At 35.0% G+C, this 17,044-nt stretch overlaps 1 protein-coding gene across 13 annotated transcripts in view; it reads left to right on the top strand.

Moving 5' to 3' along the window:
• Positions 1-17,044, top strand: part of MAGI2 (membrane associated guanylate kinase, WW and PDZ domain containing 2) — a 1,604,868-nt gene that overhangs the window by 1,427,348 nt on the left and 160,476 nt on the right. For all 13 annotated transcript variants that reach the window (XM_031940846.1, XM_031940849.1, XM_031940848.1 and 10 more), the window contains one exon: positions 6,557-6,805. In XM_031940846.1, the coding sequence (XP_031796706.1) occupies positions 6,557-6,805 (249 nt within the window). The remainder of the gene's footprint in view (positions 1-6,556; positions 6,806-17,044) is intronic.

The raw sequence follows: 17,044 nt of genomic DNA on the forward strand, positions 1-17,044 counted from the left end.
ATGCCAAATCCTATTTATTCAAACTCCCACAATTTCCAACTCTTTACCTTTCATATCATTTCTTACCTTTTCACTCATATTGTGATCCTCCAATCTAGGCCTTATTACCTTTTGACTAGACATAATATGGCCCATTTCCATTCTGTTTCCCACTGTCTTCAGATAAATATCCCTAGTATTCAACTTTGCCTTACAAAAACTTCAATTGCCCACTATTGATAAATTTTATGGTGATATTCAATGACCTCTATGATCTGACTAAAATCTTTCTTTGTAGCCATATTCTCACATTGTTTTTATACCATACTCTATGATCCCACCAAATTAAATTATTCATTACTACTCCAAAGACTCTTACTCTTTCCAACCTCAGTTCATGCCTTCTGTGTTCCCTTCCACCACCACTCCCAAAAAACAAGAAACCCTCCCAAATCTGCTTGTTTAAATCCCATTCTTAATTCATAGCTCCATTCAAGTGTTTTGTCTTTCACATAATTTGTTCAAATTCCTAAATTCCAACCTTCTCCACCATTCCCACTTCTTAAAATCTCTCCCAGCATTTTGTTTGCACCCTCTTAAATTCCTAGAGTGATAATTTCTTTCTTATTAGCTTTCAGTCCTCAGGGATTTTTTTGAATGCCTTGAATAGTAAACATTTAATAGATACACTACACTGAATTGAAGGCAGACTTCAGTTTTTATTACAGAAAGTACCTCACTTCTATAAAGTAACAATAACCAAATCAATTGTGAGAGAAAAATTTTAACACACACAAATATAGGGACTAGAGAAGGAAGAAAAATAGACATAAAGGTTGAAAGGTTAAGATTAGCCTAAGGACAAAAATATTTTAAGTTCTCATTGCAAAATGAGGTCATCACAAATGAAATATTATGGAGAGTGGAGAGTGGTAGAAACAAACATGCAATTGAATCTAGTTTTGTGCCCCAATTACAGACACAAGTCTTTTACAATGAATATGACATCCATGCTACCAACTCCAACCCTCAGGGATTCAACCCCAAAAATAGGCTAAGTGAATATATCACAACATTTTCTTTCACTGAAAATGTGAATGCTTATATCTTTTGTAGCTTCAACCCAATCTTCCATCCTTTTGAACATATCCATCTCCTTGGAAATGTGAGAAACCTCATACACGGAAGAATAACTATTGATTTGTAGGATACCTCTGTCACTTAATCAAAATAATAATAGGTCACATTCATGTAGCACTTTAAAATTTACAAGGAGATTACGGTACTCCAATTCTTGAGGTAGATTATGCAGAAGTTATTGTACAAAATCAGTTATTAATGTAGGGTTTTTAACCTTTATTTTGGCTAGATACATCCATAGGGTAGGGTCCAGAAGGATAGGGCAATTAGCTAGCCAAATTCACAAATCTAATATCTTTAGAAATAATCCCATCTCCTCATAATGTGTCCTTTTAAAACAATGGACCTGCTGAGCATGCTCACTTACATTTTCTCATTTGAAAAGTGTATCCATAAAATGGCATTAACTCCAAGTCTTTATTGAAATGTCAATGGATCAGGATTATCTTTCCCTTATATGGGAGTGGTTTACTCCTATCTATAAAAAGACCTGAATCTGAAGACAGAAAGACTTAATTTTCTAAGTTCACCCTGGACAAGTCAGGTAACCATGTTTGCCTCAATTTCTCGTCTATAAAATGAGCTAGAGAAAGAAATGGCAAACCACTTCAGCATCTTTGCCAACATACCTCAAATAGAGTTTTTACAAAGAATCAGATAGGACTTAAAAACAACCAAACAACAACAATTTTTAAAAGCCCTGCTCTGCTTGAAAAGTGGTCAATCTAGCATCAGGTGATTCCATCAACTCCTGCTGCCTTGGTGTATTAAACTCATTTTTAACTTTCTCTTCCTGGATTTTGCCTCTTTAGTCAAGGCAAAATCCCAAACACAGAATTTTCCTTATAACGATAATAAATAATAAAAACAAATATAATCCATACATCTACCTTTTAGTTAACAGGTCCCTCTCCATTCACACTTAAAATAAAATTTAGTCAGGGAATCACACACAAGATGTGTGACTCTTTTGTGACTCCTTTTGGAGTTTTATAGCAAATACTAGAGTAGTTTGCCATTTCCTTCTCTAGTTCATTTTACAGATGAGGAAACTGAGACAAACAGGATTATATGACCTGGCCAGAGTAACAATTAAGTATAATCTGAGGTCACATTTGAACTCAGGTGGATGAGACTCTAGGCCTTGCATTCTGTACACTATGGCACCACTTAGCTACCCCAAGGTAAAATTTAACTGCCATCCAATATGGAGAACATGAAAGCTGTCAGCATGGTAAAGTAAAAAGCTAAGTCAGATGAACTGATTTAGGACAAGACCATCTGGGAATACTCCTCATGGTGTTGCTGTTGTTCAAATGTGTTCAGTCATGTACAACTCTGTGACGCCATGGAGCATACTGCCCATCAGGTTTTCTTGGCAAAGATACTGGAGTGGTTCATTATTTCCTTCTGCAATGGATTAAAGCAAACAGGGTTAAATGATTTATTCAGGGTCACACAACTAGTAAATATCTGAGGCCAAATTTGGATTCAGGCCTTCTTGACTCCAGGTCCAGCACTCTATCCTTCCTCATAGCTTGTTACCAAATCCTACATATTATAAGCCTACTCCATTTGTCAATACTGGTTCCAAATATTTTTGCACAATTAGCACTTTACCTCATAACCTATCACCAACATGAGGCTTTAGACTGTTCTATTTTGCTAATGCTAATTATAAATATTAACATTTATTATTAACTTCTGGATAGGATAGGTAGAATAAGCTATGATTTCATAAGCACTCTCTCTGTGGCTCAGTAGATAAATACAAGGGAGTTGCCTAAGATACATAGAGGTGGTAATTAATCCAAGAGACTCTATAGATATATATCTGTGTGTATGTGTGTGTGTGTGTGTGTGTATGTGTGTGTGTATTATATATATATATATATATATATATATATATATATATATATAAAATAGGCACCAATAATTAAAATGTGAACCCATCTTCCTTTGAATGCAGGTCTTCCTGACTCCAAATATCACATTCTATCCACTGGGTAGCTACCTCTAATGTGATTAAAATATGTCACATAAAAACCAGTTGATCCCTTCAGTAAAGATGAATTTCTTGGTGACTTATCAGTGTCCTATAACTGCTTAATGGTCATCTTCCTAAATGCCAGCTATCTTGTTGAGAAACATCCATTTCTCCCAGCACTACAGTGATGACTTCCCATCTGGCTGCATTTCATTCTAAGCAGCATTAAAAGAAATGATTTTAAACAGTGACCATTTATGTTAAGTTGATCCAGACTAATATTGGAATTCCATACAGAAGTCTGCAGAAGGACATGAATAATGAGGCAGTGATCCGGAAAACTCATTGAGTAAATAAAATGAATTTATACAGCACTTTGTATTTTAAATTGCATTATAACCTTTTTACTGCATTAATTATTCTAAATAACAGTTCATTTCACAACAGGGGAAGGTTGTTGAACAGATAGAATCTCATTTGTCTGGGGGCAATTTCGGTTTAGTCTCATTGGAAGACAGATGGATTCACTAAATGAGTCACCTAAGTCTTGACCAATCCTAAGAATATGATGTATATTTTCTATCCTTCAAGTTTTTCTCATTTGGGGGTTTGGGACTGACATGTTAAAAAAAAAAGTTCCAGGAAGGGTTTTTAGTCCCATATTCTCAAACATTCATCCTGGATAAGATAGAAAATCTTTGTTTTAGAGGTTGAAAGAACATTTCAATAAAGAAGGAAATTCTCCTGATTTATAGGCTCCCAAAAGGGAATCATCTAGTGATCATCACAGGTAGGTTTAATCAATTCTTCTCCTTTCCTTCAAGTAACCTACAACTCAACCACTCCCCTCTGTTGTTTTTGTTGTTTGTCCTTGAAGAGGACCAATGACATCAGGAAGATGATGTCTTGACTTGAAAGTGAATTGGATTTAAGTGAGGCAAGTCACCAACCTCATTTTCTCTTATGTAGCCATCTGGGATAGCTAGAGATATCTAGTGGCAAGATACAGATCAAGAAGACTGAAGATGGCCCAGAGGCAGTGGGAGACCTTGGCCTTTTTTAAGTAAGATCTTTCCCAAGTCTCAGTTTGTCAGAGGCAGTGCCCATTCTGTGATGAGGGCTAAGTTTAAAAAAAAAAAATGAGGTAGAAAATGGCCTCTTTTACTTAGTCAAAAAAATAAATAAATAAAATCTGAGAGGGGAAATCTCTCAGCATTTCTGACCAAAACAGACAAAACTGCTGTTTACACTCTTTCTGAGCCTTAAATCCCAAACAGTGATGAAGTGAAGGTAGGGCTGAGATCTGTTGTTAGCCAATCAGTGAGAGCCAGAGTGATTTGGGTTTAAGGCATGGTCAATAATTCATAGATGAGACTATTGTTATAAGAGAGAGACAGAGGAAAAACAGGGATACAGAAGGAGAGAGCTAAAGAGAAAGAGGGAGGGAGAAACAATGGGAGGAAAAGAGAGAAAAACAAAGGGAGGGACAGAGAGAGACATATGGAGAGAGGGATGGAGAAAGGGAAGAAGGCAGACAGAGAGAGAGAGAGAGAGAGAGAGAGAGAGAGAGAGAGAGAGAGAATTCTGTTGCCAGTTTACTGACATAAACAGTTTTCAAACTCCTCAAATATGACAGCCAGAAAATGAGATCTCTCTTGTCACTGCCTGTGACATTTAATTGCTGATTTGGTCCAATAACTCTTGGAGACTTTCAATTTTAATGTAGCAGCATAATAATTGTTTGTTTTTCTTCTTCCTATCTCTAATCACTTTATTTCCAACTTGTACAAGGACTGATAAAGGACATGTGCTTCACTAAGAAAATAACAGCTTGTCTTTGGATTGTGTTTAGCTAAAGAACAAAAATTTTGGAGACAGAAGTTTTCAATCCTGATTGTCTAGAATTTTTGTGGCGCTTTTTTTTGTTTTGTTGTTGTTTTAGCAAAGAAACGTTTTTGTATTTCATTCCTTTGTTACTTCTGTTCAGTTTCTGTATGGAAACTTTTAGTTTTCTATCTCTTAAAATATGAGATATTAAGTTTGAGACATATGTAAACTGGGCAATTTATAACAGTTCCCACTCCACTTATTTTCTGTGTTTTTCTATTCCCAATTATTAATGCTATATTGGTGAAATAAATACCTTTGCTTAAGATTTTTCACTCTTCCTTTCTGTACTTTTTGGTTTAGTAGAATTATAGTTTATAAAGGTAAAAGGCTTCACTGACAGTCTGGCTAATTATTTTTAACTTGCCAAGTGATAATACTTTCAAGAGTTCTAAATGGGGAACCAATCCACAGAGCCACCAAAGAAATAATTCAGTGTGATTATTTTTCATCTTGCTATTCCTCTGTTTGAAAAACTCCTTTTGAGTATACTAATCAAGTTGTGAGAGGGAAATGATGCAGTTATTCCTAATTACAGTGTGTTAGTGTCTTTTAATCAGAGTATCAATACCTATGTACTGAAATAGGCAACCTTCTCAATGATGGATCAGCTTAGGAAATAGCTTCCTTTGGTTGCCAGCTCACTGTCTATTTCTTGAGTTAATTTACTTGGTCTCTATCTGTTTTATCTGCTTGGTTAGAGATAATAATTTTGGTAAATAAATGTTCTAGCATTTGATAAATACTTGAAATGGAATTCAAAGTTTGCTGCATAACTGATGTTGTTATCATTGAATTTAAGTCTACAATGAATAAAACATTTTAAAATAAATTTGTCACCCACATTCAACGTGAATGAACTTTTCCAAGACAATAGGAGACTATGAGACTATTTATTTCCCAAATAAAATTTAGTGTCTTTGAAGAGTTAATAATAATTCATCCCATAGTAAACCCTAAATCTCAAATAGAGACAGCTAGTTGTCATAGTAGATAGATCACTGGGCCAGGAATCAGGAGGACCTGAATTCAAATCAGGCTTCTACTAGCTGTGTGACCTGGAAAGTCATTTAACTTCTGTTTGCCTTAATGCACTGGAGAAAAAAATGACTAAGCATTCTAAGTATCTTTGCCAAGAAAACCTCATGGCCAGTATGGTCCATTGGGTCATGAAGATACCAACAAAACTCAATTAACAACAACAAAATTTTCAGGTACCATCTGCTGCCAAAAAATCAAATATATTGCAATCATTTTATACATAGTATATATTTTACACATATATAATATATATTTTATGTATAATATTTTCAAAAATATCCATGAACATATGAATATGCAGAAATATATGGGTGCTTATATGTGTATATGTAATATATATATGTGTGTGTGTGTATATATATATATATATATATATATCTGTCATGAGAAGATGCAAAGCAACAAGAGGCAAAGATCTGGAGTATTCAGCAACTAATTCTATATCCCCTTCAAAGCCCTATCATTAGAGAAACCAGTTAACAAGGAATATGATGATGTTTTTGCAATTTGACTGTATTCCAGGAGAGCCCTGTCCAGAAAATGGGAGGAGTCCAGGTTCTGTGTCCACCCACCACAGCTCACCGAGAAGTGACTATGCTGCCTACACCAACAGCAATCATGCTGCTCCCAGCACTAATGCTTCTCCACCTGAAGGGTTTGCATCACACAGCCTACAAACCAGCGATGTGGTCATACATCGTAAAGAGAATGAAGGATTTGGCTTTGTCATCATTAGTTCCCTGAACAGACCAGAGTCTGGTTCCACAATAAGTAAGTGGCTAATTCTCTTGACTTTTACTTAAGTGTGAAATCAATGAAGTGATGTGTTTGCTAAATAAATGATTGAATGAAATGTAGGTTTGCATGTGAAGAGACAGATCAAGAGGAAAAGAGGAAAAATGGAAGAAAGGGAGGGAAGGAGAAGAGAGACAAGGAAAGTAGAGAATATTTATTTATTTATTTATATTATGTAATATATTTTACATATTTGTAAAATAGTCATAGGTGAAACTATTCTTCTAAGCCATAAGCTGAAAGACAGCTTCTATTTCCTCCGTTTCTGTTAAGCCAAAGTTTTCTGAGGCTATTCAGACCTATCCTGATGACATGAGTCTGTCAAGTAGAGTATTCCTGAAAAAATTGCAACAGCTGGTCTGAAAATCAAATTGTAAGGCAGAGAAAGGACAACAATAGTGGATAAAGTGGTGAGTTAAATTTATGTTGAAAATTACCAAAAAATGTCTAGGGTAACCATAGCAGTGGTTATAAATTGGAACAAAGGACTCATAATATTAGTATAAACTTGAAGGCAAAAAGAGAGGGATAGAGGAAATGGTCTTTTTGTACACGAACTGAGAAGTCTGAGAATTCCTCATGTAGATGCAGGCAATAAGACAAATGGAATTGACATGGCCTAACCATGAAAATAAAAAATACTGCCTTCATTCTATCCTTACACATTTCCTTGTTTAAATTAAATGACTGTAGTACTCAAATAACTTTTGAGAGGAAGTAAAGATCAGGTTGTACCAAAGCTGCCCAGGTCTTAGGCAAAAATGAGGACTTGATTAGTGTAAAGTTATCATTATTGGAAATGTACCAGTCCTAAATGGAGAGGAGAATTACTCTGCATAGCAGCATCAATGACAAATGTGTGAATGAAAACCACAGAAGAAGCATTCAACCTCAACACATCCAGCCAAGGGATGAAGTCCATAAATCTGAAAGTACAATTTCATTTCTCTTCTTCATGATAAACTATAGAAATAAATTTGATCTTTACATGCAGATTAAAAGCTGGATTTTTGTCAGTATGATGGAGTCAACAAGATTAAAAGCACACAAGACTAAAGATTTCCATGAATTATATAAACACCCTACCAATAATTTAGTCTTGTCAAGATATTCACAGGAAACTTTAACAGTTGTTCCTTTCAGATGTTTATTTGAGCAGAGACAAATCTAAATCAAGGGAACACAATATAAACAAGGGTAGTAAAGGCCTCTTACCATCACATTCATCAGGGAGAGGTGGCAGTGACTAATGAAATGAACGAAGAAAAAGGGTTACATCCAAAATGGAAAATGCACTGATATTACAAGTGTTAAATATTCATTAAATTAATTTAAATTAAATTCATTGGTCAGAATGTCACTTGGATCCATTTCTAAATAGAAATAATGGAAATGTGAATGAATTTATTGCAAACAGATGCAATAAAAACTTTTCTACTGATAAAGCATTCAAGATATGGAAAGGAATAGGTCTGCATTCTCCAACATTTCCTCCAAATGACACTTGCTCATTGCCTTTCAACGGTGTTAACCAGGATGTTAAAGAACAAAGTTAAGCATTTCTAAAACGAATAACATTTTCAGATACTTTCAAAAAGGGAAACATCCTCCCCTATCATTCAAAAGGATACTTCTTATCTATCTTTTCCTTGTCATTTCATTTTTTTATGATCAAGAACTCAAAAATATGCATTGCTCTTTGTTATCTCAGAAAAGTAAAGACCATTCCAGTAACATTTATATTTTAAACTATAGTTTACAATCAGCAACATGTTCATAAAAAGTTGCAATGACTAATGTTCTTTAGGGGACTATGTTTAACATTGAACTCTCTAATAACTTTGAACTCTAATTTTGAAGAGTAATGTTAAGTGCTTCATGAATGTTAAAGTATCTATTTGGTTCCATAGAGCATCCTTCAAAACTATCAAGGGTCCTTGTATTCCACAACAATGAGAAATACAAACCAGAAGCTGGCAACCCCAGAATCTCAATCATTTCTCAAGAGGTTCAGCTTTTTTCTTACCATAGCCCAGGAGACATTACATATTCAATGTTGTTTTCTTGTCTGAAAAGCCCATTTTCTTCCAGGATGACAAGCAAAGCACGCATCCTTCCAAGGAATGTAGCATTACTTCTAGACCATCTTACCTGTTAGGAATAAGATCAACTTATACCCATCCACTCAGTCTTTAATATTATTCCCTGTACATCATAGGGAGTCAATTAAATCAACTATCAATAAACACTATCCACTCTCTCAGGACAGATAGACAAAAATCACTATCCCATCCTTATGTGTCAGCATGTCTCTTTCTCAATTTTCCATCTGTCTATAGCCTAAGTTGACAACTCCAGTGAGACAAAGTAGCCATATCACCTTACTTCTTCCCACTACCATAATATGGAATAGGTCTTATCTGAAATCAGAATCCTCTTTACAACCACTCTTAAGTTAAATCAAAATCTGACTCCTTATAACTTAGAATGATTTATTCATTCAATCTTTCAACAAAAATCTGTTGCATACCTACCATGAGAAGGGCAATGTACTAGATGTTAGAGAAATTAAGTATTTATAGCATTTTGGAGCTTACAGTTTCTGGGTTGGAATGAGGAAAAGAAACAAAGCTTTCATAATATTCATTTTAATCCTAAGGGCACTAGAGATGCACAATATGTGCAGTCTTAAATGGGGAACTCATAGAGGAGGGTAGACATGGGCTTAGATCCCATACAACTAATTCAAAAGTTTTCTATTCTATTCTATTCTTCTGTTCTGTTCTCTTCTTTTCTGTTCTATTCTAACACTATCCTAAAGCATAAGTTTCTTCTATAATAAAAATTAATAATAATAATATTTACATGACACAATTATTATGTACCAGGCACTAAGCTGAATGATTTAAACATATTATTTTATCTCATCTACTAGGTAGTAATAAGGTTGCCATCTTATAGATAAAGAAACTTAGGAGTTAAGGAGTTTTCTCCAAGTCATACAGACTAGTAAGAGTCTGAGGCCAGATTTGAACTGAAGTATTCCTAACTCCAAGCCAGATGCTCTAACTACTGTATCACCTAGCTGCTCATAATAGGAAATTCATGTACCAGGCTCAAGGTTTTGAATAAAGCCTTGTTTCACTGCAGCCATTCTCTCTCTACCATATAGAGACAAAGATATCTTTATCTCTATATATCCATATGTATATATGAATAGATATATTTATATACATATAAAGATAGTTATATGTATTATTTATAAATATATATGTACGACAACTCTAGTATATTTGTATGTAGATATATCTGTGTGTGTGTGTGTGCATGTATTTCTATCAAGGAAGAAGAATCTGTACTTAACATTCCCCTTCCAGACAGCTATAAGGAGATTTATTCTCTGATAAGGCTCATCACATAAGACATCAACTCCCCGCAGGCTAATGAGGCATGAACCTTGGTTGTCATTAAAGGCAATAAATGAGAACTAGGTTTTTTGGACAATCAAGAAGTGGCGTTGCTATGGAATTTTTAGAAAAAACAACTGTAAGAATTATTTGGCAACATGATACCACTAGGGTAAGAGAGGAGAGCCAGCTAATTGTCTCTGGGGATGCCCTCTCCATACCCCATGTAACCGGCCAAACAAGGCACTTTGTCCCCAGAGGCCTAATTATTCTCACTTTTCAATTTTTGATAATAATTAAAGCATCTCAACAAAAATAAAGCAAATTTAATAAAAAGGGGAAATGCTGAAAGAACTCAGGAGTCAGATTCTGGATCTTTCATCTTATTCAAAATTGGATATTTATTAATATTCCTTCTAATAACCCATGGCACTTTCACGTTTACTAAGGACTTTTCTTATACCAGAGTCAGCATGATGTGATGGGTAGAAAGGCACACTGAGCCATGAATACCTGGATTCGAGTCCTTTCTCCGACACATATCCCTCTGTAATCCTGGACAAATCACTTAACTCCTCAGTGTAACTCTCTAAGATTATCAATTGCAAAGAAGGTTCCTATCTGAATTAGTAAAAGCACTTTTTGTAGGAGTTCCATTTACCAGAGAAATTAGAGGTTTAGTCTCCATCTCTATCCCTTCCTAATACAGCCCTTCTATAAAAGCCTTTCCTGATCTCCCTCAATTCTAGTACCTTCTCTCAGTTGATAATCTCTGATTTAAACTGTATAAAACATGTTTCTACACAACTATTGACACATTGTCTTCCCCTTTTAAGTAGTGACCTCCTTGAAAGCAGGAAATAGTTTTCTTTTGCCTTCCTTTGTATCCATAATACTTAAAACAGTGTTTGGCTTCTATTAATAAATATTTATTAAGTGGCTAAAATAGATAATTCAAGTATTATTATCCCCATTTTACAGATAGGATAGCTGAACTTCAGAAAGGTTTAGGTGTCTTGCTCATAGCCATATTGCAAGTATCAGAGCTGGAACTCAAACACAGATTTTCTGACTTTAAGAGCTTTATTCTTTCCTTTGCAAAAACAGCACATTGTTAAAACTTGTTGTTTCCCAACAAAATAGGAATTCCACAGTGGAATTGATAAATTATTCTTGCTTCTGTAGGGACCAATGATACAGTATGTATAGATAAATATAACACATATTTATACAGATAGAGGGAAGAGGGAAGGTGGAGAGAGACAGAGACAGAGAAAAATAAAGAGAAAATATCATATAGTAGAATGGGCACTGGATGAGAATCAGAAAACTTACGTATTAGGCTTAGCCTGCTACTCATATGATTGAATAATGAATGGAAAAGCATTATTAAATATTTACTGTTTGTCAAACATTGAACTAAAAGGTAGTGGGGAGGAGAAGTTGGTACAAATAAAAAAGCAAGACAGTCCCCCCTCTCCATTTCCCATTCTAATGGGATAAACAACACACACCATGTTTAAGAAATAATTCTACTCTAATAGGAATTTCCAATGATTTTCAAGGACAGTATTAGAATCTGAAAACACCTATGGAAAGGAGTTTGCCTTTGTTTATAAGAAGGGAGATAATGAAAGTCACCAACACTATCTGAAGCAGCACAAGGATATATACAGTTACAAGAGACCTTATCTGGTTATCTCTTCTTCATCACTCAGTTAAGAAGACTGAGGCCTACTGAGCTTACATGATTTCCTAAGGTCCTGTACATATCATAGTAATGCTGCTAGTCAAATACCCTAGGTTCACATCCCATCACTAACACTCACTGACTGTTCTGGGCAAGAAACTTAATCTTTGAACCTCAGTTTCCACATCTTCAAAATGATGATAAATCATACAGGTTGTTCTTCCCTCATCAGGTTATTGCCAGGTTCAAAAGAGGTACTATATATGAAATACATTTTAAACCATACATAAATGTTGTTATGGTTGTTTGTTATTACTGTTGTGGCTATAAAAGACTTCAAAATATTAAGCCATTTTTAAAATGTCTTAGTACATTTCAAAAGTCTTAGTACAGCTTTAAGCTTCAAGTTCTTTTTCCTCTTCTTCTTTTTCTTCTTCTTCTTCCTCTTCTTTCTTCTTCCTCCTCTTCCTCCTCTTCTTCCTCTTCTTTTTCTTCTTCTCTTCTTCATCCTCATTTTTTCCCTTTTCTTCCTTCTCTCCATTATCATCCTTCTTCCCAAACTACCTTTCATTTAATATTCTTATATTTACTCTTTATATGTATATATATATATATATATATATATATATATACTTAACATATATCATGTGTATATGTGTATGTGTGTGCATAGGTGTATTCCTTTGTATTTCCCATTCAAATGTAAGTTCTTTGAGAATAAGGATTACTTCATTGTATCATCATAGTTCCTGGCACATTTAATAAATGCATGCTAATTTATTCATTGCTCCCTCTTCATCTATCCATTCTATCATACAGTCGATTAATATATTTTGTCCAAAAGTAAAATTATTTTGATTGACAAACTTGATTATGTCAATCCAAGGTTGAATGTGACTCAGTGGGGGTGTAAATGCCCAAGAAGCCAAAGTTTCCATCTTGTGTCTCACAACTACACTGTTGAAATCCTGTGTATTCAAACAACTTGACAAATATTTATTAAGCATCTATTCATACACTATGCTAGAAATCTCAGGAGCAGAACAGAGATCTCAGCACACATTTGTCAATCTGACCAAGACCTTTGATACTGTCAGTTCATCAATATCTTATGTCAGTTCCATGATGTCATGCTTGCCTGAGTTTTGGATAATGGATTCTGTCCCACTCACCAGTGGAGTGAAGAAAGATCCTGTGTGTGTTCCCATGCTTTTTAGCATGATATTTTCATCAGCGTTGTCAGATACCTTCAGTGAGGAAGAAAACAGCATCAAGATCAACTACCAAGGGACAATAAATTTATTTAACTCGAAAAGGCTACAAGCCAAGACTAAAGTGGAGAAAGAGTTGGTGTGTGAGGTTTTGTTTGCAGATGATTGCACACTTGATGAACCCTGAGGCTGAGAGGCAACAAAGTATGGCTTGATTCTCTGCTGCTTCTGCTAATATTCTGCTAACAAATAATACCAAGAAAACAGAGATTCTCTACCAACCAGTATCACACCACCCATAAATTGAAAAATATTGAAGGCTACGGATGAGTTTGCTTACCTTGGCAGTTAGGTTACCTTCCAGGGATATACCCACAGAGAGTGAGGTTCCAGAGCTGGCTCATTGTTGGGGAAACTTCAAAATAAAGTGTGGGAAAGAAGAGGTATTAATCTGCCTCCCAAATTCAAGGTCTACAGACCCATTGTGCTGACCTCATTGTTGTATGACTGTGAAACCTGGACAGTATACCAGAACCAAGCCAAGAAATTGGATCTTCCATTTGAATTGTCTTGGGAAGATTCTGAAGATCACCTGGAAGGATAATATAGTAAACACTGAGGTCCTTTCTCAAGCTAAACTGCCAAATATTCCACCTCTACCATTAGTGCAATGCTGTTGGGCTGCCCTCATTGTTAGAATGCCAAATGTATGTTTGACTAAAAGACTATTTTATGGATAACTCACACAAGGTAAGAGTTCACATGGAGAGCAGAAGAAATAACATCAGGACATTTCAAGGTCTCTCTGAAGAACTCTGGAATCAATTGTGAGACATGGGAGACACTGGCACAAGACCATTCAGCATGGCATGCTCCATATCAGAGAAAGCACTGTGCTTCAAAGGTAAAGCAGAAAAGCAGTAGTTCTAAAGAAATGTGAGATGTGCTGATTTAGACATCTCCATTCCGAAAATGGATGTGAACTATTTGTGTCTCACTTGTGGTAGAGCCTTCCAAGCTTTTATTGATCTGATAAACCAGAATTGGACTCGTGTTTTGACCTTGATATAATAATGTCATTATGGTCCTCTTTGAGAACAAAGGACAATAAACCAATAATATCTGTACATACGTCATGTATATGTGTATGTGTGTGTACATATCATTAAATATTCTATTTAAATGTAAACTCTTTGAGAAAGGAGATTGTTTCATTCCTTGAATTTATACCTCTAATACCTAGCATAGTGTCTGGCAAATAAATGCATGTTAATTGATTCACTGTATTCTTTTCATACATTCAAGCCATCATACAATAGTTGAATTTCAACAAATTCCATTTTGGTGTTTATATTTTAGCCAAAAGTAAGATTATTCTTACTGACAAATTTGGCTGTGTCAATACAAAGTCAAATATGATTGTAGATGATTATGCAGATGAAAATAATCAGAATTTCCATTTGGTTTCTCACAACCACAGAGAACGATGGAAACTTAATATTCAAACAATTTGATGAGCATTTATTAAGCACCTCTTCTATGATAGACATTATGCTAGGCACTAGGGATACAAAAACAGATAAAAGAATATTGCCAAGGAATTTCTATATTACCGGTAAATCCAACATATATTTAGATAAGTTTAAAAGGAAGTATATGGAAAATAATTTTTAAAACAATTTCAAAAAAGAGAGTAACTGAAAATGAAGGGGTATCAGTAAAGGTTTCATATAGAAAATATGAAATACTCACCAAGGTGAGTAGGTGGCACATAGAGCATTGGCCCTGGAATCAAGTGAATCTGAGTTCTATGTTACTCTAGGTAAGTCACTTAACCTTGCTTGCCTCAGTTGCTCATTTATAAAATGAGCTGAAAAAGAAAATGGAAAATCTCTCCCATATCTTAATAAGAAAACCCCAGATGAAGTCACTCAGAGTCGGACAAAACTGAAACAATTCAACAACATCAACACGAAAAAGCAATGAGACTCTATCTGGAAGCTATGACTTTATGAGAAGTCATACAAAAAATACATTTTGGCCTAGATTAATACAACATGTTAAAAGGTGGTGTAATGTAATGGAAAGGGCTAAACTTGGGTCAGAGGGATGACCTCTGACACTTGCTACCTACTTCTCCCAATTCTAATCCCATGAGGCTATAGTACTGTATTATATATATATATATATATATATATATATATATATATATACATACATACAGAGAGAGAGAGAGAGAGAGAGAGAGAGAGAGAGAGGGGAGAAAGAGAAAGAGAGAGAGGGAAGGAGAAAGGGAGAGAGAAAGAGAGAGAGAATGGTATAGTATAGCAACATTCTGAGCTTCTTCAATTCTATTTTCTAAGGTTAGTCCAAATATGTCATTGGACACTATGCTGTCAAAGTAGGAGAATTAAATGGCAGTTTCCAGCTTTGCATTGATTGCTGACAAAAATCTTTTTCCACATTCATAGTTTTCCTAGTGTCAGCTGGGATACAACCTTGGTTATCAACAATCATAAGTATGCTAAACTCTGTAAACATTCCCATAACCTTTAGAAGGTGGGGGGGAGAAGATATGACTATGTCCTTCAAGAGATGGCTTCTTCATAGACTTTGTCATGCTTCTGGCCTATTAAAATTCAAGAATTTTCTGGAAAATTAAATGCACCGTTTTCAGATATTTTGTGGCATCTTTAAGTTTAGCTGCACAAAATCAATTGAATAAAGTTGGATCATTGGAGAATCAGATTAGCATAATGCCATCTACTCATCTAACAGATTATTCATTGTTTCACTGATTTAACCAACAGATGTTTCTTAAATGCCTAATGAGTTTAGAGTTCTGTGCCATGTACTGGAGGAACTGGAAAGCTTAGGTATGGCAATAAGATGCCTTCATGGAGCCTACAATCTAGTGGGAGAATAACATATACACAAATATATACATATACACACATATAAATTATATGTGTATATGTATGGAGAGAGGTATATACATACATATGTGTATATAATCACATGGAAAAGAGCCGGTCTGAAGTAATGACCAAAGGCTTAGAGTAATGAGGACTTGGTTTTGAAAGTTACCTCTGACATTTATAAGCTATTTGGTGTTAGACAAGTTCTATAACTTCTCTGATTCTCTGCTCTCTCATCTGAAGAAATGGGGGCATTAATATAGGGTGTCCCAAAAGTCGTAGTGCATTTTAAGCTTTAAAAGCTTAAAACTGCTATAAGAAGTTTGTAATACAATAAAAAAGAAGAAAAAGTTTGGCATACGCTGTGGGAAAGCCATCTACCTCACAGGTAAATCACATAACCACTTTGAGAATAGATACATAAAATGTCCCTCAAACTTTAAAAGCACTGTAGAAATGTCAGTTATTTTTAGAGTTGCAAAACCTTGCAATCTCTGAAAAGTCAGTGTATCTTAATGCATTTTAAGGGGAAAGCCAACTTTCTTCTAAATATATATCTAGAAATAACAGAATTATTACTGCTGCTCACTTCATCAAAGCCAAGATTTGAATTCTTCAAGGATTCACAACTTCACTGTAGTGAGTTCTTAATTCACCGATACAGATTACAGTTCTTCTTACCTTAGAAGAATCATTCATGTAGAGCTGGAAGGGACTAAGTGATATTTATGAGATGTTGTAACCTCAAAAATTTGTCAGTTGGTGGACAACTCATTGGTGATGAGTCTCTCTGAATAAAACTAGGCTTACCCTGGGGGGGAGAGGGGGACAATCATTGGATCCATACTTAAAAAGTTTTCAATTTACTTATTAGTCAACAAATGTTTATGAAGTACTTACTATATACAAAGTTCTGTTGTTGTTTGTTCTTCATTCTCAAAGAGGACCACAACATCAGAACAGAGATGTCTTGACTTGAAAGTGAATTG

This window comes from Sarcophilus harrisii, chromosome 5 (genome assembly GCF_902635505.1).
Source record: "Sarcophilus harrisii chromosome 5, mSarHar1.11, whole genome shotgun sequence".
Lineage (NCBI taxonomy): Eukaryota > Metazoa > Chordata > Mammalia > Dasyuromorphia > Dasyuridae > Sarcophilus > Sarcophilus harrisii.